Below are 27786 nucleotides of genomic sequence, written 5' to 3'. Positions count from 1 at the left end.
TCCGGAGAAAACCCTACCGGGTGGCTTAACACGGCCCAAGCCCCAGCGAGCGGTGCCGCCCTACAACCTTCGCCCCCGGCCCGGCGGCCCCCTCCGCCTCTTCTCGAATTTTACCCGCAGCCCAAGATGGCGGCGGAGGTGGATTTTGGCGACCTAGAGCTGTTCGAGGCGTTTGACCACCCAGAGGAGTCGATCCCGAAGCCTGTTCACACCCGCTTCAAGGATGACGACGGCGACGAGGAGGACGAGAATGGGGTCGGCGACGCGGAACTGCGGGAGCGGCTGCGGCAGTGCGAGGAAACCATCGAGCAGCTCCGCGCCGAGAATATCCTTTCCGCTCGCTTGGGCCCTGTCACCGGCGTGCGGTGGGCGGCATGTCTGGGAGGGCGCGGGCGGAAATTCCAGGAGGGCCAGAATTCCGAGCAGTCTCGCTCTCGCCCCGCAGGCGGGCGGAGAATCGAGGGTTCGGTTTGCGTAAGCTGCCTCGGTGCCGCGGCGCAAACCTCTTCCCTCCGGGGATCCGTGTCCTGGACTAGACTCGCTCCTCGCGCCTCACAAACCGGGGCTGGTTTTTAGGATTATTTCAGACTGCTAGATCGTAGGTTGGTGACCACGTCCTCTCCTCCTCTCTGAAGTCCTTATTCGATTTCATTTTTTTGCAGCCAAGCTTAAGTTGATGCAGTCATGTTATAATTGTCTATGAGGAGATAGCCCGATACTCAGACCTTAGCGTAGATCTGGGTTTTTTTTATAGCGGGGCAGAAGCTCGTGGTTTTAGGATGCGGGAGTTGGGAGTTTAAGGATTTGAAGCATGCGGAGAGAAATGGTTAATTGCCTGATTGAGATTGGGGATTCGTTTTAAAGTTCTTCGACTTTGAATACCTTCCGTAGTGAAGGTGCGTTGCAAAGCCTTAGGAGAAAACGCGCCAAATAAGTTTCCGTTTGGCTTAGTTACATTATTACAGTCTTTCTAGCAAGACTTGTTAGTATGGTTATTTACATTCTTAGAGGTGTTTGGTTTTTTTTTTTAAACTATATGCAGATGATTTCAGTTCAGATAGTTTCCCGTTTAAAATGAAACCCTGAACGCAGCTGGTATATCATCTTTAAAGGTTTTTGAAGTCTGATTTTTTCATGATGCAGTTTTCCTTTACATTTTAATATGTAAAATTTCGAAATACAGAAAAGTTGAAAGGATTGTACGGTGAACATCCATAGTTCTATCCTAGATTCTTCGTCTTTAACCGTTTGTTTTACTCTTATCACTTATCATGCTGCTCTTTTTGTTTTATTATTTTTTTGAGAGAGAGAGATGCATGAGCGGGGGCATGGCAGAAGGAGAGGGAGAGAGCACCTCAAGCAGGCTCCACGATCATCAATCGGGGAGCCCCTTGGGGCTCCATCTCAGGACCCCGAAATCAGGAGTCAGATGCTTAATCGACTGAGCCTCCGGGGCACCCCCATGCTGCTCTTTCTTAAATGAATTGCTGTTTAGGTTTTGATGGAGTACCCTTGTTTGAATAACACTTTGGGTTCAGTCTGTTAGTCTTTTGAACTACATGACCCTGTTTTAGAATATCTATGTTGGAAGAGATGAGAAAACTAGTTTTTAGGTTTGAATGCCTAGCCCTGCAACAAAACAGGAACTCAGTTAAGTGTGTCATCCTCAAGATATTTGCGGGTCTTTTAACGTTTATAACATTCTGACACCGAAATGAATAGTTGAATTTTATGATATTTATGATTTTGTTTAACGAGGTCTTATATTCCTTAACAAGTAATAACATCAAGAACTTAAAAGAAAATTGAACATTCTGACTCGACCAAGGTATGAGATACTGCAATTACAGCATTGTCCTTTACTAATATTTAATATTTAGCTATAATTTCTTTGTAAGAAGAGTAAGACTTTTGTATCGTTTTTAATTGTTCAGCGTTCTCTGAAGAAATCAGTAATGATCCTTTATTTTTAATTTCTGGCGGTAAAATTTGAATTCTAACCACTAAATTTTTAATTAGTTAATTTTGGGGGGTGTTAACTAGATTTATTGCAGTGATCATTTCACAACATATACAAATATTGGATCATTATGTTGTATACCTGAATAACTTTTAAACTGAGTAAAAATATTTGTGAAACATGTCCAGAAAATTTTGAGTTAATGTTCAGAACAGGCAAGTTGCCAACCTAGCTGTTCTTATTCCACAAACATTTCTGGAAAGTTAGAATTAAGATTACAGTATTACTCTAGGTGAAGATTTATTTATACAGTTAAAATATATTTCTAAATAGAAATGATGGGAAATTTCATTTTAGAAAAAGAAATTAGTGTGCTTTTGAAGAGAGTACAATGAGTAGATTTGCATTCAGACATCTGACTTTGAGAAGCAAATGTTCGTATCTTAATACAAATTTATCTAACAGGTTACTAAAATCTAAAATATTTGTCAAACTACAAACTTATGTGAAATGGTACTATCAAGCTTTCAGAATTTGGGGGGCCATGATCCAGTGTCACATGCACTTTTTTGTCCCTGGTACCAGCTGAAGAACTAAAGGTTTAAAATTTCAGAATTTAGATATATTTTGGAAACCTCCCCATGCCCTACCTTCCTTCCTCTATGTGAGCACACTTTGTGGATCTAAACTTGTTTATGGTTAGATATTAAATGTACTGAATATAACTGGGATTCCTCAAAAATCATAATTTTTTTAATATTTAAAGATACTTAGATAAGCACACTTTCTAATAGAGTTGATAATTTAAACAATTACAAAGGGGTTATAATCACTCGAGTTTAAATGATAGCGTCATAGGCTTCACCAGTACATGAGACAGGCATTAGTATCCTAAGAAAGGAATAAATTAAAAATTTCTTTTTAGAATTAGTGCTCTTTGTGTTGTCAGACTGATAAAGCATTCTATAGAAGATTTAGAGGGCGCCTGGGTGGCTCAGTCGTTAAGCATCTGCCTTCGGCTCAGGTCATGGTGCTGGGATCGAGTCCCGCATCGGGCTTCCTGCTTTCGCCCTCTCCCACTCCTCCCTGCTTGTGTTCCCTCTCTCGCTTTGTCTCTGTCAAATAAATAAATAAAATCTTAAAAAAATAGAAACAAAAATAAAATTAAATAGATAAAATCTGTAACCCCAGTTCTCTTTTTGGAACTGTCATGATCAGAAGTTTCTTTCCTTTTTGTCCAATAAACATTTTAACTTTATATTATGAAAAATTGCAAACGTATGGGAAGTGAAAAGCACAGTACAATTAATATACATGTTTTCATCCCATATGCACATTTTACCCTAAATATTTCAGCATGTACCTTTTTAAAAACAAGATTTTGTCATGCATAATCACAACAGCACTATCACAATAACTGGCATGATTCTCTTAACACTCCAGCTCAGTCCATATTCAGATTTCCCCAACTGAATGTCTTTATAGCTGATTGCTCAAATAGGACCCTAGTTAAGGACCATATAATTGCGTGTGGTTTTTAAAAACCATGGTTTTTTTGTTGTTTTTAAGATTTATTTATTTATTTTAGAGAGAGAGAGAGAGAGAGAGAGAGAGAGAGAGAACGCACGTGCTTGTACGTGTGCGCACGGGAGCGGAGAGGGGAGGGGCAAAGAAAGTTCTAAGCAGATTCCGCACTGAGTGCCTCAGTGCTGAGCCCTTCCCCCAGCTCGATTCTCAGAACCCTGAGATCAAGACCTGAGCCAAAACCAAGGTTTGGTCGCTTAACCAACTGTGCTACTGAGGCGACCCCCAAAATATCGAGTTATGTTTGTGTTTTTTAAGATTTTATTTATTTGAGAGAGAGAATGAGTGTACTTGAGAGTGAGCAGGGGCAGGGGCACAGGGAGGGGGAGGGAGAGAATCTCAGGCCAACTCTGCGCTCAGCCTGGAGTTGGACCAGCTGATCCCATGACCCTGAAATAATGACCTGAGCCAAAATCAAACCTCGGATGCTTAACCAACTGAGCCACCCAGGTGCCCAAAAACATAATATATGTTTATTTTATTTATTTATTTATTTTTAAGATTTTATTTATTTGACAGAGAGAGACACAGCGAGAGAGGGAACACAAGCAGGGGGAGTGGGAGAGGGAGAAACAGGCCTCCCACCGAGCAGGGAGCCTGATGTGGGGCTCGATCCCAGGACCCTGGGATCATGACCTGAGCCGAAGGCAGACACTTAACCAACTGAGCCACCCAGGTGCCCCAACATAATGTATTTTTAAAAAAGAGCAGTTTGTACAAATTCAGACAAACTTCTGAACCTCCCCATATTTTTGTTTCTTGATGTGAGCAATTCCAAATATAGACTGATTCATTTCACATGCTGTGCAGATAAAGGAATAGGAGGCAGGTGGGGAGAGGCAGAAGACTCAGCTGGTCCAGGTTACCACCAGGATATTGTTCAGTTTTGGGGGCCACATCCTACTTTTTTTTTTTCTTTTTTGGCAGTATTTGAAAATCATATCCAGGAACAAAATACTTCTTTTTTTGGTTAAGATTTTATTTATTAATTTGACAGAGAGCACACACTAGCAAGGGGAGCAGGAGAGGGAGAAGCAGGCTCCCCACCAAGCAGGGAGCAGGGAGCTCAATGTGGGGCTCAGTCCCAGGACCCTGGCTGGGATCATGACCTGAGCCGAAGGCAGATACTTCACCGACTGAGCCACCCAGGTTACCCAACAATATACTTTTTATATCTCTGCTTTAGTATCTGGGATTTGAAATACTGGAATGTGCACTGCCCTCTAAGAGGCTGTCCATTTAAAGTGTTTCATTTTCCTATATATTTCTAAGCTCAGTTTACTCTGATTCTTTTAGAAATATCTTCTTTTAACCTGCTGGTTTATCCAGACCCTCCCTTCCCCCAGTATGTAAAGAAACTAGCCATTAGTTAAGGAATTTTTTTGATTGAAAACTGAAAGATTATAGTTTTAAATTTTCTGTGAAATATTTGTAAAACTATGTAAGGGATACCTCTATGTAAAACCATTAAAGTAGGTAAAATTTCATGAAAACTTAAGTTTTGTGTTTTTTTTTTTGAGAAAACGAGTTCTTGGTGGTTCTTAATCTTATTTGTAAAATACTCTATGCTCTTTGGTACTTAATTACAAAAGTTGTGTGTTTATATATACATTTATGAATTTTACTTTAAGATCTAAGAATATGTTTTAACTTCTGTTTTAGTGGAATATTGGTGAACAATACTAAGTTAGATGGACCTTTATTACAGATTCTATTTATGAACAATGTTATTTCAAAGTAAGTAATTTCCCCTTTTCTACGTATAATGAGTTAATGTGTTTATGAAACAATGTCCTCTATAAGTATGCTGTTTTCATTTGTATTTATTCCATCTTTATTCTTTTACTTAAAATTTAGGGAATCATGATTAAGAGCAAGGACATTAGCATCTATAAACCTGAATTTGAATCTGGGCCCCTACTTTCTGCATATGTGAATCTGGGCAGGTCACAACCCTGTCTGCATTATCAGTTTCCTCACTAGAAAACAGGATACTGATAGTAACCACTTCTTAGGTAGCTGAATGAGCGCCTGTAATAGCCTCTAATAAGCATAACAGCTACCACCGCAGCAGTAAGTAATGTTAGTCGGTTCTCCCCCCAAATCAGGTAACTGAGTTTACCCTTTTGGCTGTCTTCAAAGCTTACCCACATGATTTTGTGTGTGTGAGTGTGAGAATGAGAACTTTGCAAGCCTTCTGGCATGCTTGGGGCTAGGGTGACTCAGTGCATTCCTGCAGTGCTTGCTAGAATGTCCTGAAATGGTTTGAGGCTTTGCCCTGTCCCTCCCTCGGAGCGTGGTCATAGACATTTCAGACAGTTGCCTTCCCCTCTCCTGGCTCACTGAATCTCTTTGTTACCGCAGGTGCTAGGCAAGGTAAAGAAGGTAATGGGAACCATATAGAGAGTGTTAACTCTGTGGCAGGCCCATTACCTCCTTTCTCTCAGCCCAGGTTGAACCTGAGGCTCTGAGGGGTGGGGACGCCAGGTGGTGAGTGTGGCAGTAGCAAGGTGCCGGGCACAGCTGGGCACCAGCACTGCTGTCACCATCAGGTTTGAATCAGTGTCTGCTCTGGCTCATGGCAGTCTAATTTCTGGCACTGTGTATCTGCTATTTTGCCTGCAGAAATCTTAGAACGTCAGAGCTAAAGAGACCTGAAAGATCAAGTCTGGTGAAGAGCAAGTTGGCTGTCCCACTGTAGCCTAATCTGGTCTCCTTCAGCACCTCCTGAGCTGAGTGTTAAGGAATATGTGTCGAATGCGGTTCTTGACCTGGAAAGCTGGAGAAAGTCCTCCGTAGTTGTGCTACTTCATTTTGTGTTTCTATTGTATTTTTGGTTTTATTTTGTTCCAGTGTAACATTTAAATAGGTGTTTCCTTATATGTGCATAGGGAATCTCTGGGAGGAAGATAGGGAAGAATGCCTTGGTTGTCTCTGCGTTGCAGAGATAGGTGGCTAGGACACAGCCAGGAAGTAAGCTTTTCATTACGGAACCCTTTTACTTCTTTTGGATTTTGAACCATGTTTTACATGGATTATGTATTCAAAATTTAAATATGTAAAATTTATAAATCCATCTATTCTCAGCACAGATGTTTGCCACTGTTACATGCCAAACAGATTTTCATAATCATTTTGTTAACTCGGTAACAATGTATATTTTTTTCCTAAGAAATAGGTTCCTGAGTATTATAGTCAGTCAGTGATTTGATAAACCTTTGAAAAACAAGATAACAGAATTTACTCCTGACGTCTTCTCATAATGCATAAGATTTCAGTCTATTCAGTGTTTACTCTGGGTTCTGACTGTTGTGTCCTCTCATGCAGGCAATATCATCAAGAAATAGAGGAATTTGTATCAAATTTAGTAAAAAGATTTGAGGAACAGCAGAAAAATGATGTGGAAAAGACTTCCTTTAATCTTTTGCCCCAGGTATTTCAAACTTAAGAGACTTTAAGATTAATAGGTTATGCTTTTCACTGCCAACTATTAGCCTACAGGGAGCCTCTTGTATCAAAATGAAAGTGATTAAGTGGAACCACTATGTCCTACACCTGAAACTAATATAACATTTATGTCAACTACAACTTTAAAAAACAAAACAAAACAAAGAAAAACAACACCAAGATTGTTAAGACTGTTCACCTCCCATGCTTCAGTTGGACGTCCTTCACTGGTCTGACCAGTGCTGCCTCAGGGGGTTCTTTTGCTTTGTGGCTCCTTCTCTTAGGGGAGTCATATTCAGACCTGGCTTCCCTCAAAATTAGTCTTTTTTCCCCCCCATTTCCTCACTTGGACACATGGTTTGGGGCAGAAAATTAATTTGAAGCCAGAAAAAAAAAATCTGTATTTCTGGAGTTTATAAAAGATGAATTCTTTTTCTCTAAAACCAACAGGTTCGCGTGCCATTCTTTTTTTCCCTTCTCCTCGTTGGGAAAAAAATCAATAGCATGCCCAAAGAAATCTAAGAAATTTCGCTATGTGACTATTAGAGCATGAATTTATATTTTAAAAAATCAGAATTATGATTTCGGGGCTTTTTTTTTAATTCCAAATTAAGGTAAGTAGAGTCCTTCAAGTAGGGTTGTTAGCTGTTTATCCTCAGATTGGAGAACAGTGTGTTCTGATTAATTAAATTTTCATCACCTTTAGTTTTCATATATACAGTTTTTAAAGATTCAAGAAACAATACATTTAACAAAAAAACCATACTGATTACCTAATTTTTGATTCAGGGAGCACTTCAGAATTTTATAGCAGCCTGAGGTCTGTGAGAGTTATATTATCCATATTAACCGGTAACGTAGAATCACATATTTTTTAATCTTTCTGGTTATCTTCAAGATAAAGTCTGCTTTGCCAATTTAAGTATTGAGAGTTTAAATATTTATTTAATTCATTAAATTTAATGCATGAATTAGTATTCAGTAACATGAAAGCATAGCATACACTAATGCTTCAGAAGGTGCTGTCTTTTGTATCTTTTATAAAATTTTTAAATTTTCCCACTTGTGAAATTTATTTCGTAAACATTTCTAGCTTCCAAATTTACCTGTTGTGACAACGATGAATTAAAAGCTTAATATACCTTAGTGGTATGTATTAGAAAATAAGGCGTGTATTTAAATTTCTAATATTTGAAATTTGAAGTTGGTAAAAATTGGTTACTTTTTGTAACGTGTTTTTCTTTGCATTAGCCATCTAGTGTTATGCTAGAAGAGGATCATAAAGTAGAAGAATCCTGTGCCATTAAAAACAACAAGGAAGCTTTTAGTGTAAGTGTGGACATTTTAGTTTTGAATTCTGTGGATAACATGTTTCCTATCCTTTGTCATTTGGGTATCATTAAGGTGGTACAGCCCATATGGCTCAAAGGATCCCCATCCTTTCATGAAATTTGTTATAAACAATAGTGGAGACTTCAGCCTCTAAATAGTATAGTTTGCTTTTTAGTAACTATTGTATACACAGTAGACATACTTTGGAGGACTTTTTTTTTGTCCTGACAAACCTCTTTTGGTTGATGTTCAAGAACGTGGATGGTGATCTAGAATGCGTGCATGTTGCGCTTACCGATGGGGAGGCTGAGAGGGGACGGGTGAGTAACTAATATAACAGATGGCAGGTAGGGGACTAAGAATGTTGACAAGCTCAAATGGTGGGTGAAAAATAGAAGCGGCCTAACAGGGATGAGCCTACATTTAGGCCTTTCCGTACCTATGCGGAATCTCACTGTGTCAGTGCAGTGGAGTGGTGTGATTTTGCAACTCAAAGAGTTTTGTTTTTTTTTTTTTTTTAAGAAGATGATGTAATCCTGGATTCTGTTCAAGGCTGACTAGTTTTCATGTTTAGGGAGTATTGTGCCCCATTGACAGACCACAGTCTTGAAGACGTGGGGCTGCTGGGGTGATGAAGAGCCCCCAACATTGCTGAAGAGATTGACAGGGGGTATCACATCTCTGCAAATGTAACAAAGGCTGTTATTTGCAAAAGGTGTTACTTTAAATCACTCTATGTAGTGCCAAGTGGCAGAACCAGGACCAGTGACTGGATGGACTACAAAGAGGCACATCGCAAGTCAACTTTTAGTGCAAATTTCTATCAGAGATGTGAAAATGAAGTGGTAGGTCTCAAAAAAAAAAAAAAAAGCAAATTCCATGTCACTGTAAAAAGTCAAAGCCTGAGATGCCGTCAAGGTGCTTTAAAGAAAGAATTTGAACTACGTAACTTTTCATGTCCCATCTAACTCTAAGGTTCTGGGATTGAGAGTGGCACCTGCCTGGAAAGTGGGAGTTTTATGTATTATTTAGTCCTTTAATAAAGAGTAATAAATATTTGCCAAATGCTCCCTTGTGCCAGGGACCCTTTTGGATTCCAAGGGCAAAGTCTCTGCTCTCATTGAATTACATTCTGGTGGGGGATGCAGAGCTCTGAAGAAAGTAAATCAGCCCAAGGAGTTAGAGGGTAGCCATGGGGCATTCAGTTTGTATAGTGAGTAGATGGTGACAGCCTCTGAGCCAGCCCTGGATAAATTGAGGGCGTGAGCTGTAGTGCAGTTTGAATGAAGAGTACTCCAGGCAGTAGACAAAGTGAGTGGAAAGCCCTGGGGCAGAAGCAGATACTTACACTTGCTCACTGTGTATCAAGTACTGTTCTAAGCTCGTTACAGATACTGCCCATGAAGGTACTATTATTCTCATTTTACATCTGCGGAAACAGACGTGGAAAGCTAAGTAACTTGCCGTGGGGTCCCTTGGCTAGTCAGGAACAAAGCCAGGGTTTGAATCCAGGCCTTCTGACCGTGGAACATAAGATCTAGATCTCTGTGTTGCCTTACAAGCCATAGTGAGGGCTTTGGGTTTTACTCTGAGTGAGATGAGATGCCATTGGAGGCTTTTAAGTAGAAATGTGACATGATACGACTTGAATTTTTAAAAGAACTGGCTTCTCTGTGGAAGATAGTCTGTAGCTGGTTTACATGTGGAAGCTGGAAGCCAGCGGGAAAGTTCTTGTATCGATATCAGGTGACGGAAGATGGCAAGTTAGTCTAGAGAGCCAATGGTGGAGGTGAGAAGTGGTTCGAACCTGGGAATACCTTGAAAATAGAACTGATCAAATGTGTTGATGAATTGGATGTGTAGAACATAAAAGCGAGGGAGTAGTCAGAATGACTCAGGTTTTTGGCCTTAGCAGCCGGAAGAGTGTCCTCGCCTTTGCCGTGATGGGAAAAACTGGTGGGAGGAGCGGCTTAGGAGGGGACTGGGAATCCAGTTCAGTTTTAAGTAGGTGAGTTTGAGGTGCCTCTCACAGGTCTAGGAGAGCTGTCGGTTGGCCCTTGAATATCCAAGATTGGAGTTGAGGAGGCAGAACTGGATATTTGGGCGTTGTCAGCATATTCATCCTTCATTCCATGGGTCTGGATAAATCGGCTCGAGAGTGCAAGTAGAGAGAACTGGGACCAAGTCTCACAGGAGATGGAGAGATGAGAAGGACTGGTCAGCAGGGTAGAGCATGGTGTCCTAGAAGCCAAAAGGAGCATTTCTCTGAGGAAGGAGGAATCACCTGTGTCGGTTGTTGCTCATTGATTGATACGAAGACAGAGCTGTGCAGTGAATTTGGCTGTGGGGGGGGGGGTCGTTGGGGAGCATAGCACCATGGAAGGACCGGAAGCCTTCCCGGAGATGTTCAGGAGGGAATGGCAGGGCCATCTAAGAAGGAAAAAAAAAAAGTGGTGGACTATTCCAGATTAAAAGAGACTAAAATGATTTAACATGTAAATGCAACACATGAACCTTAAATCCTGGCTTAGAGGGGGAAAAAAAGGCATTTTGGGGACAGTTGGGAAAACAGTAGAGATTGGATATAGATGATATTAAGGATTTATTAATTTTCTTGGGTGTGACCGTGGTATTGTGGCTTTAGGAGAATGTTCTTATCCTCAGGAGACCCATCCTGAAGTGTTCAGGGGTGAAGGTCATGAAAAGAGGCTGCAGCTGGTTATGTGTGGAAGCTGGAAACCCGTTAGGAAGTTACTGTGTTAATTTCCGGCGAGAGAAAACAGTGGCTTAGACTAAGTTGATGGTGATGGCTTACTTTCTTCCAGCGGTTCATGAAAAGTACATGTGCATGTGTGCATGTGTGTGTGAGGGTGCGTGTTTGTGGGAGCGTGTGTGTGCGTGCGCGCACGGGCGTGGAAGATAGCAACAGTTGTTGAATCCAGGTGGAGAGGAATTAGCTGGGTGTTCACTGGACCATTTTTTCAACTTCTGTGTATGAAATCTCCCCCAGAATCCGAGGGAAAAGAAAAGGGGAAATGGGAGGGAGGGTGGAAATAGTAAATACGGCTTTTCTGAATTGTCTTTGCCGCCAAGGGAAGCAGAGATGGGGAATCAGAGGGAAACATGAGTCAAAGCTTTTATTTTTAAAGTCTGAGGAGAATGCAGCTGATAGTAATGATCTCCTGAGAGGGGAGCTCCGATCTGGGAGACACAGGGGAGTTTAAAGAAGCAGCTCTTGCTTACACTTCAAAATCTGGCTCCTTTAACTAGGGAGTTGATTATGACTTCTAAGAATTTCCTCCAAAATTAAATTGTTAAAACAGTTAATCATAGTCTTACATAATATAATGTCTTTTTTTTTCCTGCTTAAATAGCAATATTTTTTGACTTGTTTTCTGCAGGTTGTAGGAAGTGTCCTGTATTTTACTAATTTTTGCCTTGATAAATTGGGGCAACCGCTACTAAATGAAAACCCTCAGCTTACCGAAGGATGGGAAATACCCAAGTATCCTACATAGTGAATGAAGATCTTTTATGCATCTTGCCATTAAGTTCACCTTTAAAAAAATTTACCAAATTTTGCAGACTATGATAACTATTCCTTAATAAAATTCACTAAAGGTACCAGCAAGTCTTCAGCCACATTGTTTCTCTAGAAGGGCAAGAAATACAAGTAAAGGCAAAAAGGTTTGTGTGGGGAGTTGTTTTGTTTTCTTCTTCTTTTTAAGACTTTTTTAACCAAAACCATAAACGCTTTTAGCTTGAAAAATTAATATTCTTCATTGCTGGCTTACTATAAATAAATTACAGATTAAGCTAGAATTTTAATATATAGACATTTAATATGTTTAAATCAGTCATCTGTTTATTGGAATTCCTTGGTTCACGCCTAATACGCGTGGGTGGGTGGAGAGGTGTCGTTGTTGTCAGTTTGATTGCTGTCTGAGGACCTGCAGCAAAGGAAATATAATCTGTTTGCCTCGGTTCTTCTCTTATTAACTGCTGACAAAACCCAGAGGTGACAGATCAGTCGGGAACATAAGGGTCCTTGGTTAAAAGAGTTGGTTAAAAGTACTGTTTGTTTAAATCGCTGAGTACAGGAGGTGAAAGTGTACTCATGACTGCAGATATTAGTAATCTGTGATCTGCGTACTTTCTTGTCTCTCTGATATACTTTGCTGTCATAAAGAATTGCATTGATTTGCTTTTATATCTTCATTTACATTATGCACATCTTTGTTTTTTGACCAAATAGGCCAAAGCCTCACTGTTTCAATTGTGGTTCTGAAGAACATCAAATGAAAGATTGTCCAATGGTAAATTTTTCTCATATAAAAAAAAAATCTTTGAACTAGAACTTTCTAATGTTTTTCACACATTTATGGCCTTGTGTGAGATAAAGAAACTTGCTAGTTAACTTTCTTTTGGTCCTTGAATTTGAAACCTTTTCAGATTTGTACTTAAATTTTAAGACCTTAGATTTAAAAAAGAATTACTACAGTGCTTTGTGTCTGAGATGAATGAAACATGAGAGTTACTTTTTAGAGTTTATTCTAAAAACTCGATTTTATGTTAAGATAATACCGAGGTAATAAGAAATTAAAGTGCTTCTTTTCTTTGCTTATTTTTCTAATATGTCCCCTTTCTTTTGTACTTGTTTGCTATATATTAAAACTGGAATAATCTGTTTGCTTGGCCTAAAACAGAGTGCTTATATTTATTCAGTTCCTGAAATAATTTCTAAACTGCTTGTTTCCATTTTTCTCAAATGTGCTGTGATCTAGCCGCGGAATGCTGCTCGAATAAGTGAAAAGAGAAAAGAGTATATGGATGCCTGTGGCGAGGCGAACAGCCAGAATTTTCAGCAGCGATACCATGCAGAAGAGGTGGAAGAAAGATTTGGAAGATTCAAGCCGGGAGTCATTAGGTATCTCTGTGATTTTTTCCATAGAACGTCCTTTCTATGTCACCAGCATATGGAGTGTTCTCTGTGTCTTGAGGGTAATCATCAATATATGGGTGTGCTCCAGCCCCGCTCTGGAGAATATGCATCAGTTCGTTCAGAAACATTCATTGGAATCTCCCGTATGCATTTGTGAAACACCATGTCACCGTGTGTAACAGAAGACACACGATTGTTTTAAAACATTGGGGACCGTTTGTGTTTTCATCCAAACAAGACTACCATATTTCTTTTTCCTCTTTGTTTTTCCTTAGTGAGGAACTTCAGGATGCACTGGGGGTGACGGATAAGAGCCTTCCACCTTTTATATATCGAATGCGCCAGCTTGGATACCCCCCCGGGTGGCTCAAAGAGGCTGAACTGGAGAACTCAGGGCTTGCACTCTATGATGGAAAAGGTATAGTATGTTAAGTTAGAAAAAATAAGTCAGCTTACATGTTACCTTTTTTTTTTCTCCTTAGAGAATTCAAGTAATATCTGGTAGAAATGGTAACAGAAGGGCGCCTGGTTGGCTAGTTGATTAAGCCGTCTGCCTTCGGCTCAAGTCGTGATCTTGGGATGCTGGGATCGAGCCCCTCAGCGGGGAGTCTGCTTCTCCCTCTCATTCTCCCTCTGTGCATGCTCATTCTCTCTCTCAAATAAATAAATAAAATCTTAAAAAAAAAAAAAGAAAAGAAGTGGTAACAAATCTATTCATCAGTGCAGGAGACCTAGAAATACAGATTACATAAACCCTGTTGTGATCTAGAACCTCCCTCTTAGGTGTCTACTCTAGAAAAATATTCACACATGTGCACAAGGAAAGTATGTATATGTATTTTTGTAGCATTGAATATGACTGTGAAAGGTTAAATACAACATTAAGGCCCTAAAGAAAAATGGCTAAATAAACAATGATAGATCTGGGCTGTGGAATCCCCGCAGTCTTTATTTATTATTATTATTTTTTAAAGATTTTGTTTGTTTATTTGGCAGAGAGAGACACAGCGAAAGAGGGAACACAAGCAGAGGGAGTGGGGGAGGGAGAAGCAGGCTTCCCGCGGAGCAGGGAGCCCGACGTGGGGCTCGATCCCAGGACCCTGGGATGGTGACCTGAGCCAAAAGTAGATGCTTAATGACTGAGCCACCCAGGCGCCCCTCCCTGCAGTCTTTAAAGAGTGGAATGAATCTGTATGAGCCGACATGACAAAATCTCTGTGCAATACACAGTTTCTGCCTAACTTACCAATGACGCCATTCATCTTACAGGCGAGGGAGGGAGGAAGAAAGGAAGGATCCCATAGGGATGAGACCACGCTCTGTGTTTTTTCTGAGGACATTTACGTAAAATGTATTTTTACAAGATGTTAACTGAGAACCATTTAGATTTTAGGATTCAGACTCAGAGAAGCCTTTCCTGACCATCTTTTTTTTTTTTTTTTAAAGATTTTATTTATTTATTTATTTGACAGAGATACAGCGAGAGAGGGAGCACAAGCAGGGGGAGTGGGAGAGGGAGAAGCAGGCTTCCCGCGGAGCAGGGAGCCCGATGCGGGGCTCGATCCCAGGACCCTGGGACCATGACCTGAGCCGAAGGCAGACGCCTAACAACTGAGCCACCCAGGCGCCCCCTTTCCTGACCATCTTATTTACTTGTCTATCTGTTTATTTAAGATTTATGTATTTATTTGCGAGAGAGAGAGCATGCACGTGAGTGGGGCGAGCGGGGAACAGGCAGAGGGAGAGAATGTCCGGGCAGACTCCCACTGAGCAGGGAGCCTGACTCGAGGCTAGATCTCAGGAGCCACGAGATCAGGAGCTGAGCCAAATCCAAGAGTCAGATGCTTAACCCATTGAGCCACCCAGGCGCCCCTGACTACCTTATTTAAATATCTCTCTCCCTAATTGGCCTGCCAGTCTTTATCACTGGGCCCTCTTTGTTTCCTTCATGCCCTATCACGATTTGTATGTATTTACTTCTTGGTTCTGTTTCCCTTATTTTCCCAGCTAGATGGTTAAGATTTGTAATTGCTAAAACCATACCTATTTTATTCACCAGTACATCCCCTAGCGTGTAGCACGGTACCTGCAATGTGGCAGATGGTAAGAATACTTTTTAAAAAAACTTACAAAAAGTCTTAACCAATCCGACAAGCTCAGCAGTGGTTCCCCCTGAGAAAGAAAGAGGATTGGACTAGAGACTGTAGTTTCTCTCTGATGCTCTAAATCTTTTAAAAATGAAAATATTTCTGTATATTACTTAGGGAATTAAATATATATTTTTTTTTAAAGATTTTTTTATTGTTTTTGTGAAAGAGAGAGAGAGAGAGAACACGAGCGGGTTTAGCGGGAGAGGGAGAAGCAGACACCCCTCTAAGCAGGGAGCCCGATGCGGGACTCGATCCCAGGACCCCGGGATTATGACCTGAGCCGAAGGCACACACTTTACCGACTGAGCCACCCAGGCGCCCCAGTAATTAAAACTATGTTTAAGAACTCACCAAGCAGGGATGCCTCAGAATGGTTATATCCTCATTCTTTCATTACTTCTTAGCTTATTAGCTGGAATACTTACCTAAAGAGAAACTTCTTGCAAACTGATTACCTTATGTATGTAAACCTCATAGGACTGGCAAAATAAATGCATGATTTATTCAGTAGTTTTCAAAATAATAAAGTGGTTCCCAAATATCCTTCTGTCATCTGTAAAGTGGCTTTAATAGTACGTACCTCTTAAGGTTGTTAATGAAGATGAACGGAGTTGATACTTACGAACCGTTTAAAACAGTGTCTGGTACATAATAAGAATTATTTGTTTATTAAATAAAATAAAGGCATTGGAATAGAGTATCAGGCAAGTCATCAGATCAATGCAGACTAGACTTTTAAGCGACCCGCAGACAGGTTTCCAAGATTTTAAACAGTTATTTTTATTGAAGTATCCTGTCTACATTGTTTAAAAGTTCTAATGATTCAGAAAAATTATAATCGAAGCCATTCTCAGAATGATTCTGTTGCCATGGATATAAGCACTTGCCCAGCCCAATATTGGTCTGGAGAGGGATTGACCTTGGTATCCAGCAGTACTAATGCTCTGATGATGGTCTGCGGCAGATGGTGCTGATGGGGAAGCGGAAGCTGGGGAAGCCCAACAGAATAAAAGCGTCACCTACGATCTCTCGAAACTGGTAAACTATCCAGGTTTTAATATATCTACTCCCAGAGGAATTCCAGATGTAAGTATATTGTTTTTTTTACTCTTCTGGGATGGGACATTATTATAACAATTGTTCAAAACATTAGGCTGTGTAGTAGTTACTGTTATGTAAAGAAGTAAATATGTTACTTGTGTGTTTAACTTTGTAACTTCCTTTATGTTGACTAGAATCTTTTTTTTTTACTTTTTTTTTTTAATGGTTTTTTTTATTTGAGAGAGAGTGTGAGTGAGAGCGCAAGTAGGGTGGAAGGGCAAAGGGAGGGGGAAAGCAGGCTCCCGGCTGAGCAGGGAGCCCGATGCGGGGCTCGATCCCAGGACCCTGGGATCATGACCTGAGCCGAAGGCAGATGCTTAACCAACTGAGCCACCCAGGCGCCCCTGTGTTGATTAGGATCTTAAGTGAAATCTTGTGTTCATTTAAAAAAAAAAGTTTTTTTCTGATTTTATGCCTTATGAAAAGGAGCTAAAAAGAATGGTTAGATTCTGTAAATCTAAAACTATTCTAAAATTAAAAGATTATGTTTTTAAAACATGGGTTGGTGCTGAGGTAGTATTGTTGGTTCTATGGAATTACTTTGAAAGTAAAGCCTTTAATAAATCTAAGTTACAGCGACTCCTTTTTCTATTCTATAATTCCTGTCCCCCCATTTTTTCTCTTCAAAGTAAAATTTCTCATTCTGTATGAGAATGGTTTTCTACATTTAATCTCTTCCAACTTTATTTTATGTTTCAAGACTCGACAATGGCCTGTGGTGGTAGTGGTGGTGGTGGTGATATTTCAATAAAAAATGTCTTCTTAGGTGTTCTTAGGAACTGGGCAGCAGAGAAGAAGGCAAAGGTTGAACTTAGGGTCTAGCGAATAGATGTGAAGACAAGTGTGTAATTAGTTCAGGGCTAAACTGCATGGCGCAAGCCATCCGTGCCTCCGGAAATGGTCCCAGTACCAGCCTACAGAGTCCACTGGGGGCGCTCGGGAGAAATGCACATTGTTGAGTCCCACCCTCAGATTGAACTGACTTGGCCCTGGAATCTGTAGGTTTGACCGGAGCCCAAAGTGATTTTTCTTGAGAACGCCTGTTGCATGTGATCTTGAGAAGAGAGAGAAGTGATGTTGAACCATAAAGATGAGTGCTGGGTTTGGAAAGGGAAAGAACAGAAGGTGGAAGTTCAGCGTGAGCAAGTGTGTTAGGAGCGAAGGCGCTGTGGGCAGTGCAGGGCCTGAGGGGAAGGAGGCTTGCCAGGAGTCCACGGCCACTGCCTACAACTTTTTGGGAGTAGGTGGGACCTTTCTGGGGCAAGTGATTTTGTCAAGTAGGCTTTTAGTATTCAGTGGGGATCATTTTGCAGGGAGAGTTGGTTGGGTTTTTTTCCCTTAAGTGCACCATCATTTTCATTAACATCCCCCAAAAGGAAAAGTCAAGGATGAAGCAGAAATGTCATTTGAGACTTCCACTTTACAAAATCTCAGAAGTATGATGTTTTCCAAATCCAGGCTTGTTTTTTCCTTCTCTTTTCTTCATTAGGAGTGGAGGATGTTTGGGTCCATACCAATGCAGGCATGTCAGCAGAAGGACGTGTTTGCCAATTACCTTACTTCTAACTTCCAAGCGGTAAATAGCTTTTTAGGGTGTGGTTGATAAGAATGTATTGCCTTTATTTGTGGGATTTTGTAACTTATTAGCATCTTAGTGCTCTTTTGTTTTGTATATAAAGCACTCTATTTTCTGATGAGTCACAAGGAAAAGGGTAGCTACGTTCACCATTTACCTACACTTAGCTCCAGACTGGTTTTCTGCCTGTTATTGGAGGGAAGGCCTGGAATCTAATTCTTTGCCCCATTAACTTGCGCTTGGCTTGGCTTCTCCATTAGACAAGTGTGAGGTCTGGCGGCAAGAGATCTTCGTCCCAGTCCAGCCCTAGCAGCCCAAAGAAGCAGAAGAAGGAAAGTGGCTTAGCAGCCTCGCCTGCAGACATGGAGCTTGACTCGGGTAGGTTTCGTCCTGTGGTCTTGATTTCACTGTGAAGGCAGGGCGAATGTGCGTGCTCCTGAGTTCCATGGGGGTGGGGGTGGGGTGCCTTAGGAGCACTAAAAAAATGCTTTGATTTTGTCCTTGGAGATGAGAGCATCACCTCTAGTACTGATACAGGGTCAGGTAGGAGACAGCTTGGAGTGAGGGCCAGCTTACTGCATTCCTGAGTCAGGCGATCCTACCCACCTAGCCCCAGTGGTCCTGGATCTGGATCTGGACTGGCTCTCGAATAGGGGCAGCGCTCTGGGACAGGGGGTGGAAAGTGGTCTCCTTTAACAGCTCCATTCCCAAGAGGAAGAAGGACAGAGCCAAACTTCCCCACTTATTCTTCCCATTCTTCTTACCCCAACTCGGTAAGTCGCCCCTCCTTCCAGGGAAGAGAGGCCATGAGGAAATTTGTTCCTTCTGGAAACCCACAGGGGAACAAAGGCCTTGCCCTCCGATAGTCCTCTGGCTTTTTATTCTCTTAATCCTCTGGGCTTAACTATGGAAGCTGTGGCCAACCAGGACTGTGACAGGCCTCAGCAGGTCAGTAGTGGATCAGGACAGGCACGCACCCACCTTGCTGAGTCCCTAACCCCCTGATACCAACCACAGGTCCTTTGGGCTTCCCCTTGGTACTGCTGGTGAGTAGCTAGATTTTGCCCCCAGAAAGCTCTCAAATGAATCAGAACTTCAGGTGAATTTGATAAATCACAAAGCTACTCTGAATCCAAGACTGAAGTCACTCCTTGCGCTACCTCCTATACCAAAGTATGCCCAGCTGTTTTAGCCCTTTTTGCACATCAGAGGTTCTAAAGTGAGATTAAATGGCAACATGAAGATGAAGTGGATTTAGATACCCTGATGATAAGATGCTAGCAATACAAATTGCCCCAATGTGATTGTGAATCCCTTTCTTATTTGTAAATTACCAGGGAGAATTCAAAGGTCACAGATTAAATTCCCTTAAAATCCAAGGTAATTTAAAGTCCAAAATCAAAGGCCCCCCCCCCCTTTTTCCCAAAATTTTTGCTCTCCTTAGTCTGAGCCACTGGAGTTCTTGCTGCCAGAATCACGTTCACAGCCCGGGCTTTTAGTAGCAGCAGCCTGATTTCAATATCCAGTCTCACTTTTCACAAGGTCGGCAAGTTCACGGCAGAATTATGACAGTCTTTGCCACATGTATGAACTTTTGAAAAAACAAGCAATTCTCCAAAAGAATTACTTATTATTACTTATTACTTGTTGACTGATCACTTAAGTTGTTCAGAACCTAGGTGGGAAGGCAGGTTGCTATTAGCAACTCTCAAAGACCCTGACATCTGGTGGGTTGAGAGGAAACACCGAAGGGACTGACTGGGGATGGAGAGATGCATGGAGACACATGGTGGTCAAGACACGTGGCTTTAGGCCTTGAGCTTTAGTGTGTGGTCAGCATTCTGATCCTGGTATTTTGTAGAGGTTCATACTGGCTCATCTTTGAAGCCTGTGGTTTGGGCAAGGAAGCTCCTGCCATGTGGTCCTTTGTCCTCAAGAGGTGAGTGCATCTTATAGCGGCTTCAGTTACAAGCGTGGCTCTTCTAAAGAGGCAGAGGCTTACCAAAAAAAACCAGCTGCCGTTGCCCATGTTTGGGACCAGAGGGCCTTTAGCAAGTAGCCTGTGACCTTGAACTACCCTAGCAAGTGTGTGCAAGCAGGCAGAAGCGCCAGCAGCGGCCCCGCACCAGGCTCGCCCTGAGGAAGGGATTCAGTTCGAGACCCTGAGGCGAGCGTGGCCTGGCGAGGTGAGGCGGGGCTGGCAAAGGTAAGGCTCACTGTGGGCACCAGCACAAGTAATAATATACGAGATGATCAGGGCCAGATTTTAGAGCTGCTTATGCAGGAGCCACGATGGCCTGCTCACTGAACCAGGCTGACTTACTAACACCCAGGTATGTGGTCCTAAAGCAAGGCAGGCCTTCCCATCCCCAGGGCCGGCACAGCCCCCACCCAGCTGCTTCCTGCCCTGCACCGACCGCAGTCCGGAAGGAGGAGCAGAGTCTGTGACCCCTGGGGACGGCTCACTCCCGAGAAGAAACATGAGTTGGTGTAATTATTTTCCTGTGGAAAACTTTTGTCACAACCCCATGGTTTAGCGATTTGGTTTGGAACTGTGAACCAGAGCTGCCTGGGAAAAAGTCTTTTCCCAGTGTACGATGATGTTCTCCTGTCAAGAATACATACTACAGTAGTCTGTGCAAATGAAGCTCCCGTTACACCTGGAATGGTTTGTTCTTAAACGCATAACAGGCCCTGGTTGTTAAAGAAATAACTTACTGGCGGGTTTTCTGCCTTCCTGGCCGCCTGTCCCCTCCTCCTACATGGTGTTCATTGTAGTCAGGAGCACCAGTGGTACCCTTGGGATTCCCAGACTGAGAGAGGCCGTTCATCTGCACTTGCATCCACCCTTCATCTTGGCGCCATTTCTAGCCAGGTGCCCAGATCCCAGCAGCACCTCAGTAATGGCATCTTCGTTCAGGCTTCTCTCTCCTGACGGCTCTCCCTGCCCCTCTCAACTGGCGTTCATCCTTCCTTTCAGCTCTTAGCTGTTCTTTACTCTTCTGAGTTGACTTCTTAAAATCTACGTGACAGTATGTTACCTCACAGATCTTACTGCCCAAATGAGAAAGTTCAGGCTGGTTTTGCATAGCTGTCAAGATTGTGTGAATTCTGTTGAATTTGCCAAATTTTTAAAACCTGTGCTGTTTTGGAGCCTCTACTAGACCCTGAGGACAGGAAGATTCATGAGACACAATTGCTGCCTTTAGTTTCCAGTCTGTGTGGCCGAGGGGGTGCAGAGGTATCAGTGTCCTTTTAATATAAATGTGGTGGCCCGTGGTGAGACATACAGAGCCACAGAGCTGGTTACAGGCTGTAATGGTGTCACACGGGAAAAGCCGAGCCGCTGTGCTGGATGAGGTCATAGACCCGACCAAGACCAACTTTGAACTGCATCTTGAGGGATAAATTCAAGGATTTACCATGGAGATGAACAGGGCTAGGCCATTTGAATCCATGGGAAATGCCAGTGCAGAAGCATGAGCCACTCTGGCGCACAACAGAAGAGTGACACCGGGGTCTTACGCCTGCCAGTGAGAAATGACATGGTGGAAGCAGGCAGGTTCTTGGTCATAGAGGGTCTTGTAAGGCACAGAGGAGATCAGCCTTTGTCCTGTGGGTGATGGGAGCACTGAAGGGTTTCTATTTCTAATGAATTGGGAAAGTTAATGGGACCAGGTGGTGAGGGTTGTGGTACCTGAGCCTCCAGAGTGTTCCCCTCCCCAGCCAGCTTCTTTGGCCATTGAATGTCTGGATACACCTGAGTTCAAATTACAAATGTTGGTAAAACCAAATGCTGTGACAACTTCAAGTATCCTCACTGTTTTCTTTCAGATGCGGAGGTCCCACACGGCTCTCTAAGCAGCGAAGCTTTTCAGTTTCAGCCCCCATTGCCCCCCGGCACCCCTCCCCCGCTGCCACGGGGAACTCCTCCACCCATCTTCACCCCTCCGCTCCCCAAGGGCACCCCGCCACTGACTCCCAGCGACTCCCCCCAGGCCAGAACAGCGTCCGCGGCTATGGATGAGGACTCGCTGACTCTGGAAGAACTTGAGGAACAGCAGAGGCGGATATGGGCGGCCCTCGAGCAGGCCGAGAGCGTGAACAGTGATTCTGATATTCCTGTTGACACACCTCTCACTGGGAACTCGGTCGCCTCTTCGCCTTGTCCAAATGAGCTAGACCTCCCTGTTCCAGAGGGGAGAACCTCTGAAAAGCAGATGATGCCTGATGAGCCTGAGGTACCAGACACTTGTACAAAGAGATCAGAAGTTGAACATTCTCTGAGCCCAGATTCTGAGCCTACATTGCTTTGTCAGAAGGAAAGGGAAGAGTCTGCTCGGGTAGACTCTAAAGATGCTCCTCTTGATAATGGCAGTGTTGTGTCGAACTGTGACATTAGTAATGGAGGCAGTCAGAAGCTCCTTCATGTGGACACCAGTCCTTCAACGGCCACTAAAATTCATAGTCCTGTACCTGACATGAGCAAGTTTGCAACTGGAATAACGCCATTTGAATTTGAGAATATGGCAGAATCTACTGGAATGTACCTCAGGATAAGAAACTTGCTAAAGAACTCGCCCCGAAACCAGCAGAAAAACAAAAAGGCCTCTGAATAGCTGCTTGACTTAGCACGAAGAACTATTTAATATCTATAACTTTGTGTTCTGTTAATTCGTACCAAGTGGAGATAAAATTGTTTTCCGATTTGTCCCTCCCGTGTTTAAAAATCTATCCAAAGCTTAATTGTGGCCTAAAGTCAGGCCTGTTTTAAAGAACAGAAAAACTGGGCTTGCTGGTTTACTATATTTTATTCTTACTGATAAGAACTTGGCGGGGGCAATGTAAGAGCTGGCTTAGAGATAGTTTGCTAAGGTTTCTACTACTTTTGGATTGTGTCTGTCAGGAGTGATGGTTTTTATCTGTCTTTTGTACATTGTTTTCCCTTTCTACATTTTGCTAATTATTCTGTATATAAGTTTAATATATCATTTTTTAAAAGAAAAAAATTCTAACCATTTTAAATTCATATTTCAACTCTGACAACCAAATGAGAAAAATCAGGGATGAGCAGCTTTACCCCATTTGGGGTATTTTTGTAAGTGATTTACACGCATCAATTTTAATAACACTTTTACTTTTTTGTAACTTCATTCCTCATATAAGTTTGCTATACAGGTATGTTCATCTTTGTGTACAAAGGTTTAATAAATTAGCTTTCATATACATAATCTAAGACTTTGAATACAAAAAAATGATTCACAGTTAAATTAGCGTATACAACCTTGTAAGTTTGGACGTAAATTATGTGGTTGCGGAAATTAGTGGTAGCAAAGAAAATCTAGTAAAATGCAAGTTTGAGTATTTTTAGTGTTCTTTCAGCCTTAACTATAGAGACAGCAGAATCTTTTAAAGTAATTATTTGGGAGAAAAATAGTGGGCAGCTAACCTTTGTACAAAAATAACTTTCTAGATTTGAACCCTAAGATAATTAATACTTGGAAATAAAAGGTAGGGCGCCTGGGTGGCTCAGCTGGTTAAGCGTCTGCCTTCGGCTCAAGTCATGATCCCAGGGTCCTGGGATCGAGTCCTGCATCGGGCTCCCTGCTCCTTGGGAGACTGCTTCTCTCTCTCTCTCTCTCTCTCTCTCTCTCTCTCTCTCTCTCTCTCTCCCCCTCCCTCCCCCTCCCTCTATCTCTCATGAATAAATAAATAAAATCTTTAAAAAAGAAAGAAAAGGTAGACAAACAAATTGCTTTTATTTTTGTATTTTTATTTTTTTTAAAGATTTTATTTATTCATTAGAGAGAGAGCACATGAGAGGAGGGAGGGTCAGAGGGAGAAGCAGACTCTCTGCTGAGCAGGGAGCCCGATGCGGGACTTGATCCAGGGACTCCAGGATCATGACCTGAGCCGAAGGCAGTCGTTTAACAACTGAGCCACCCAGGCGCCCAACAAATTGCTTTTAATTGTCAGATATATAAGATAGTGCTGGACTATGTGTTTTGTCTTTAAGTGGAATGCCATTACATTGTTACAATCCCCTCCCTGAAAATAAACAACTTGAACTTAGTCTCAGGTAGTGTGATCCTGCTCTCAGGCCAGCAGAGGGAGCAAACTACCATTCCAGACCGTTCCAGATTTCGTTTTCCTTCGTTTTGAGGACTCGAATAACCACATCTACTCTTCCATAAACAGGAAAGGGAAAGAAAATCCTAGGAAAGGGGCAGTTTATTTTCAAGGCCCTCACAGAATGTGCTAGAAATTGAAGAAAATGTTTAATACTTTTGGCTCTTCTCTGAGTGGAAGTATGTAATAAAAGTAATCCTAGTTTACATAGTGTTTTTATGTACACTGTCTTAATATTTCTGTCAGGTACATATAATATCACCACATTATGTCTATAACCCAAGGAAACAGGTGGCATTGAGAGGTTCCAGGGACTTGTTAGCATGCAGGAAGTGCTTGTTGACAGGCCAGTCTTCCCCTGAGGACTTGACTATTACCTAAGTCATACAAGTAGTGAAGTGCCCCTGGGCGGACTGCTTGGGAGCACCAGGGAGAGACACCTAGCAGTTCTCTCCTTAGCACGAGCTACAGGTCTCACGTCAGGTGTGTTCATGGCATTCCTCCATGTTCACAGTCCCCATACTAGGCAGGTATGGTTGACTTCATGTGTTAGAGGAAGTGCCTAAAACCGGCTGCCGGTGAATCACCCAGTGACCCTAACTCCAGAGCGCTCTGACCCCCCACATCCACGCTTTGAGCCACTGTGCTGCCTCCTTGTCAAAAGCTCTATAAAAGCACTGGCTTCTCCAAAATTGGCTTCCATTTTTAACTTGCTCAATTACTTACCGAGGACACACTTAATGTAGTTCGATGTACTTTGGGGCCGTAGAAGGGAAAATGATAGAATCTGCTTCTAGGAGCTTAACACACTAGCAGGAGACGATGGCTCCCTCTTGGTCATGAGATCCACGGAGTGGCCAAACAGAAAGGACAAGGTACTTAAGACCATCTCGGGTAGGGGGAGAAGCACCTAGGGAGGACTGGCTTCAAATTCACAGGGCTGTGGGTTCAAGTGTTTATTTGAAAGGTACTTAGAGAAACATTGAGCTAAGCCTAAAGGGGAGGTAGAAGGGTTTTCGTAGACGAAGCGAGCATTGAATGTACAGGAAATGACATGAATAACACGAGCAGAAACTCAGGGAATGTAGAGCAATTTGTTTCTGTCTATAAGGAATGGTAGAAAAAAGGACTTTAAAAAGGGCCGTTGATTCATCGACACTGAGAACTCTTGTTTGCTGTATTATGGGGTTTGATTTTTTTTTTTAGGGAAAAGGATCTGCTTAAAGATGTTTCGGTGACGAGTGACCTCATCCAAGTGGTATTTTAGGAAGATGAATCCTAAAGCAGAACTGAGAATGAATTGGAGAGAAGAGACATTTCACAGAAGGAAGCCTCCCCCAAATGAAAAGTACTTGCCTTAGGAAGGTGCCCCATTTTTTAAAATCTGTTCTACCTGCTGTATTTGAGCATGATGGAAAGCTCTGGGCGGAACAACAGGTTGTTGTGTGGACTTGTCTGCTCAGTGACAGATCTCGGGGTGTGCGTGGGTGAGGTCATGAGCAAACACTTGTACTTCAGGATGGACTTGCAGCCAGGCTGGGGACCGGTTTCTAATCTTTGCCTTGGGTTAGAAGGAATGTGGATTGTAATACGGGTTGCTAAAACAAGACCAGGTGTCATCTCCTCGGGCAGGTAAGTGGGAAAAAGGCACTGCCCTTACTAAAACCAAATAACCGATTTCTTCTTTCAAAAGCTTGCATTTCCTTAAGTGGTCAAAAATAGCCTGCTTTCTACCGACAACAGGCTTTCTCCTAGTTGGTTCTATTCAAGTTCTCTGCTGGAACCATTTTGCCCTTCTGTGTCATACTTTGTAGATTGTCATTAGCACGCGAAGTCAACAAGAGTGTTGTAACAGTTTTAAATACCCAAGTGATTTGTAAGGCATGACTCAGTTCCCGAGAAGCCGATGTGTCCACACAACCTGTGTTTTTCTTCAGCAGTCAGGAAAGTCCTTTTTCCTTCAACCTAATGTATTCATTGATTTAATGGTCTAAATTCACTTTAGAATGTTCAGGGTGAAATTATTTTGTTGAAGTGTTTATAGATTGTTCTTAATACAGAGCCATTTCTATTTTAATAAATCGGAAGTTTCTGAACAGGCATGTTTTGTGAATTACCAGCAATCTAGGTAGAATGTTTATGGAATATTGGAGTGGAGGGAAAATGTGACAGCTGTCTAGTCTAAAAGGGAATTTTACATATATATATATATATATTTAGGCTCCTAAAGGAAGAACTGCATTTGGTGGTGGGGGGGGGGAATGGAGGGAGACTGTAAAATTAAATTAAGCAGAACGACCTCCCTCCCTATTTATTAGTTGCAGAGCATGTGTCTGTCATTCATATTTGGATTTTGAATTTGTGGATTTTATAATTTAGAAAACCAGCCCTCTGTAAAATTCACATCCCATACCCTTCTACTAGCTGATGTTAACCGTCTATGCATTAGGTTTAACTTCTAGTGAATTTCCATTTGCAACTACACCCCTTAGTAACTAAAGTATATATGAAGTGAGACACTTGGATTTTCTTTAAAATCTTTACTTTTGGAATTGTAAGCAGAAGGAGTAACAAAACCGTCAGTCTGAAGGGAAATCTCCTGTAAAGGAGACCCACGCCATTTTTCTTCATACAGTATAGAAATTTATTTTTTTACCAATTTTCTAAACCCCAAACTTTTCTCTTCCCCCAAATGGAAAGTCTTCATTTTTTGTTGATTATAAATGTAATACATATTTGTTTTATAAATTCAAACAAAACAATAGTATAAAGCCCTTTATAATCACAACTTTCAGAGAAAAACCATTGTTTGTGGTTTGGTATACCTTTTTCCTGAGCAAATACATGTAACTAAGAATTTTTAAAAATGTTTTGTATAAGTGTGTTTCAATAAAAGTGAGATTATACTGTACTCTTAAGTATTTGAAATCTAGTTATTCTTTTTTTTTTTTTTAAGATTTTATTTTTGTTTTGGAGTGCCTGGGTGGCTCAGATGGTTAACATTTTATTTTTGTTTTAAGTAATCCTATACCCAATGTGGGGTTTGAACTTACAACCCCGAGATCAAGAGTCCCACACTCCATGGACTGAGCCAGCCAGGCACTCCTCCAGTTATTATTGTTGATGGCTACATGGTAGCATACCATATTTATTAAATAACATTTATGATATATTCGCTACAAATGCTGCAGTGAATATTTTTTTAATTTTTGTTTTTGTTCTTTTTTTTAAGTTTTTTTTTTTTTTTTTTATTCATTCAAGACACAGAGATAGAGAGAATATGAGCAGGGGGAGAAGCAGAGGGAAGCGGAGAAGCAGACCCCCCGCTGAGCAGGGAGCCCCATGCGGGGCTTGATCCCAGGACCCTGGGATCATGACCTGAGCCGAAGGCAGATGCTTAACCATCTGAGCCACCCAGGCGCCCCTCGTTTTTTTTTTAGAGAGCAAGAACGAGCATGTGCGTGAGTGGCGGTGGGGTGGGCAGAGGGAGAGGGAGAGAATCTCCAGCAGACTCCATGCTAAGCCTGGAGCCTGATTCAGGGCTTGATCCCACGACTGTGAAATG

At 42.0% G+C, this 27786-nt stretch overlaps 1 protein-coding gene and 1 non-coding gene across 4 annotated transcripts; both read left to right on the top strand.

Annotated features, from left to right (window-relative positions):
* On the top strand, window positions 1-23328 carry ZCCHC8 (zinc finger CCHC-type containing 8). 3 transcript variants are annotated; one of them, XM_088019660.1, is made up of 14 exons: window positions 1-327; window positions 1788-1828; window positions 5207-5281; window positions 6872-6977; window positions 8243-8320; window positions 11725-11828; window positions 11945-12010; window positions 12579-12639; window positions 13108-13250; window positions 13541-13683; window positions 16380-16501; window positions 18006-18092; window positions 18353-18470; window positions 21927-23328. In XM_088019660.1, exons 1-14 carry the CDS (start codon window positions 127-129, stop codon window positions 22709-22711), a joined length of 2130 nt encoding a protein of 709 aa, XP_087875786.1. In that variant the 5' UTR covers window positions 1-126; the 3' UTR covers window positions 22712-23328. The 3 variants fall into 3 exon arrangements, with proteins under 3 accessions (XP_087875786.1, XP_027948260.1, XP_027948261.1); XM_028092459.1 differs by lacking the exons at window positions 1-327; window positions 1788-1828; window positions 5207-5281 and adding an exon at window positions 6261-6339; XM_028092460.2 differs by lacking the exons at window positions 1-327; window positions 1788-1828; window positions 5207-5281; ... (1 more) ...; window positions 11725-11828; window positions 11945-12010 and having other exon boundaries at window positions 8245-8320.
* LOC114200397 (small nucleolar RNA SNORA9) lies at window positions 5731-5865 on the top strand. The gene has a single exon (XR_003607456.1). It is a non-coding gene; the product is annotated as a small nucleolar RNA SNORA9 (small nucleolar RNA).
* Window positions 23329-27786: the final 4458 nt, after the last annotated feature.

This window comes from Eumetopias jubatus, unplaced genomic scaffold (assembly GCF_037043125.1).
Source record: "Eumetopias jubatus isolate StellerSeaLion01/CBP00866 unplaced genomic scaffold, mEumJub1_p1.0 scaffold_16, whole genome shotgun sequence".
NCBI lineage: Eukaryota > Metazoa > Chordata > Mammalia > Carnivora > Otariidae > Eumetopias > Eumetopias jubatus.
The sequence above is the reverse complement of the archived record's forward strand: the minus strand, read 5'-3'. Positions and strand labels throughout refer to the sequence as shown.

What these genes read in the sequence shown, in the direction of transcription:
- ZCCHC8 (XM_088019660.1), top strand. Translation starts at nt 127, where the DNA reads ATGGCGGCGGAGGTGGATTTTGGCGACCTAGAGCTGTTCGAGGCGTTT. An exon ending in ACAACAAGGAAGCTTTTAGT is followed by an intron (nt 8,321 to 11,724) that starts GTAAGTGTGGAC and finishes TGTTTTCTGCAG; the next exon opens with GTTGTAGGAAGTGTCCTGTA. An exon ending in ATACAAGTAAAGGCAAAAAG is followed by an intron (nt 12,011 to 12,578) that starts GTTTGTGTGGGG and finishes TTGACCAAATAG; the next exon opens with GCCAAAGCCTCACTGTTTCA.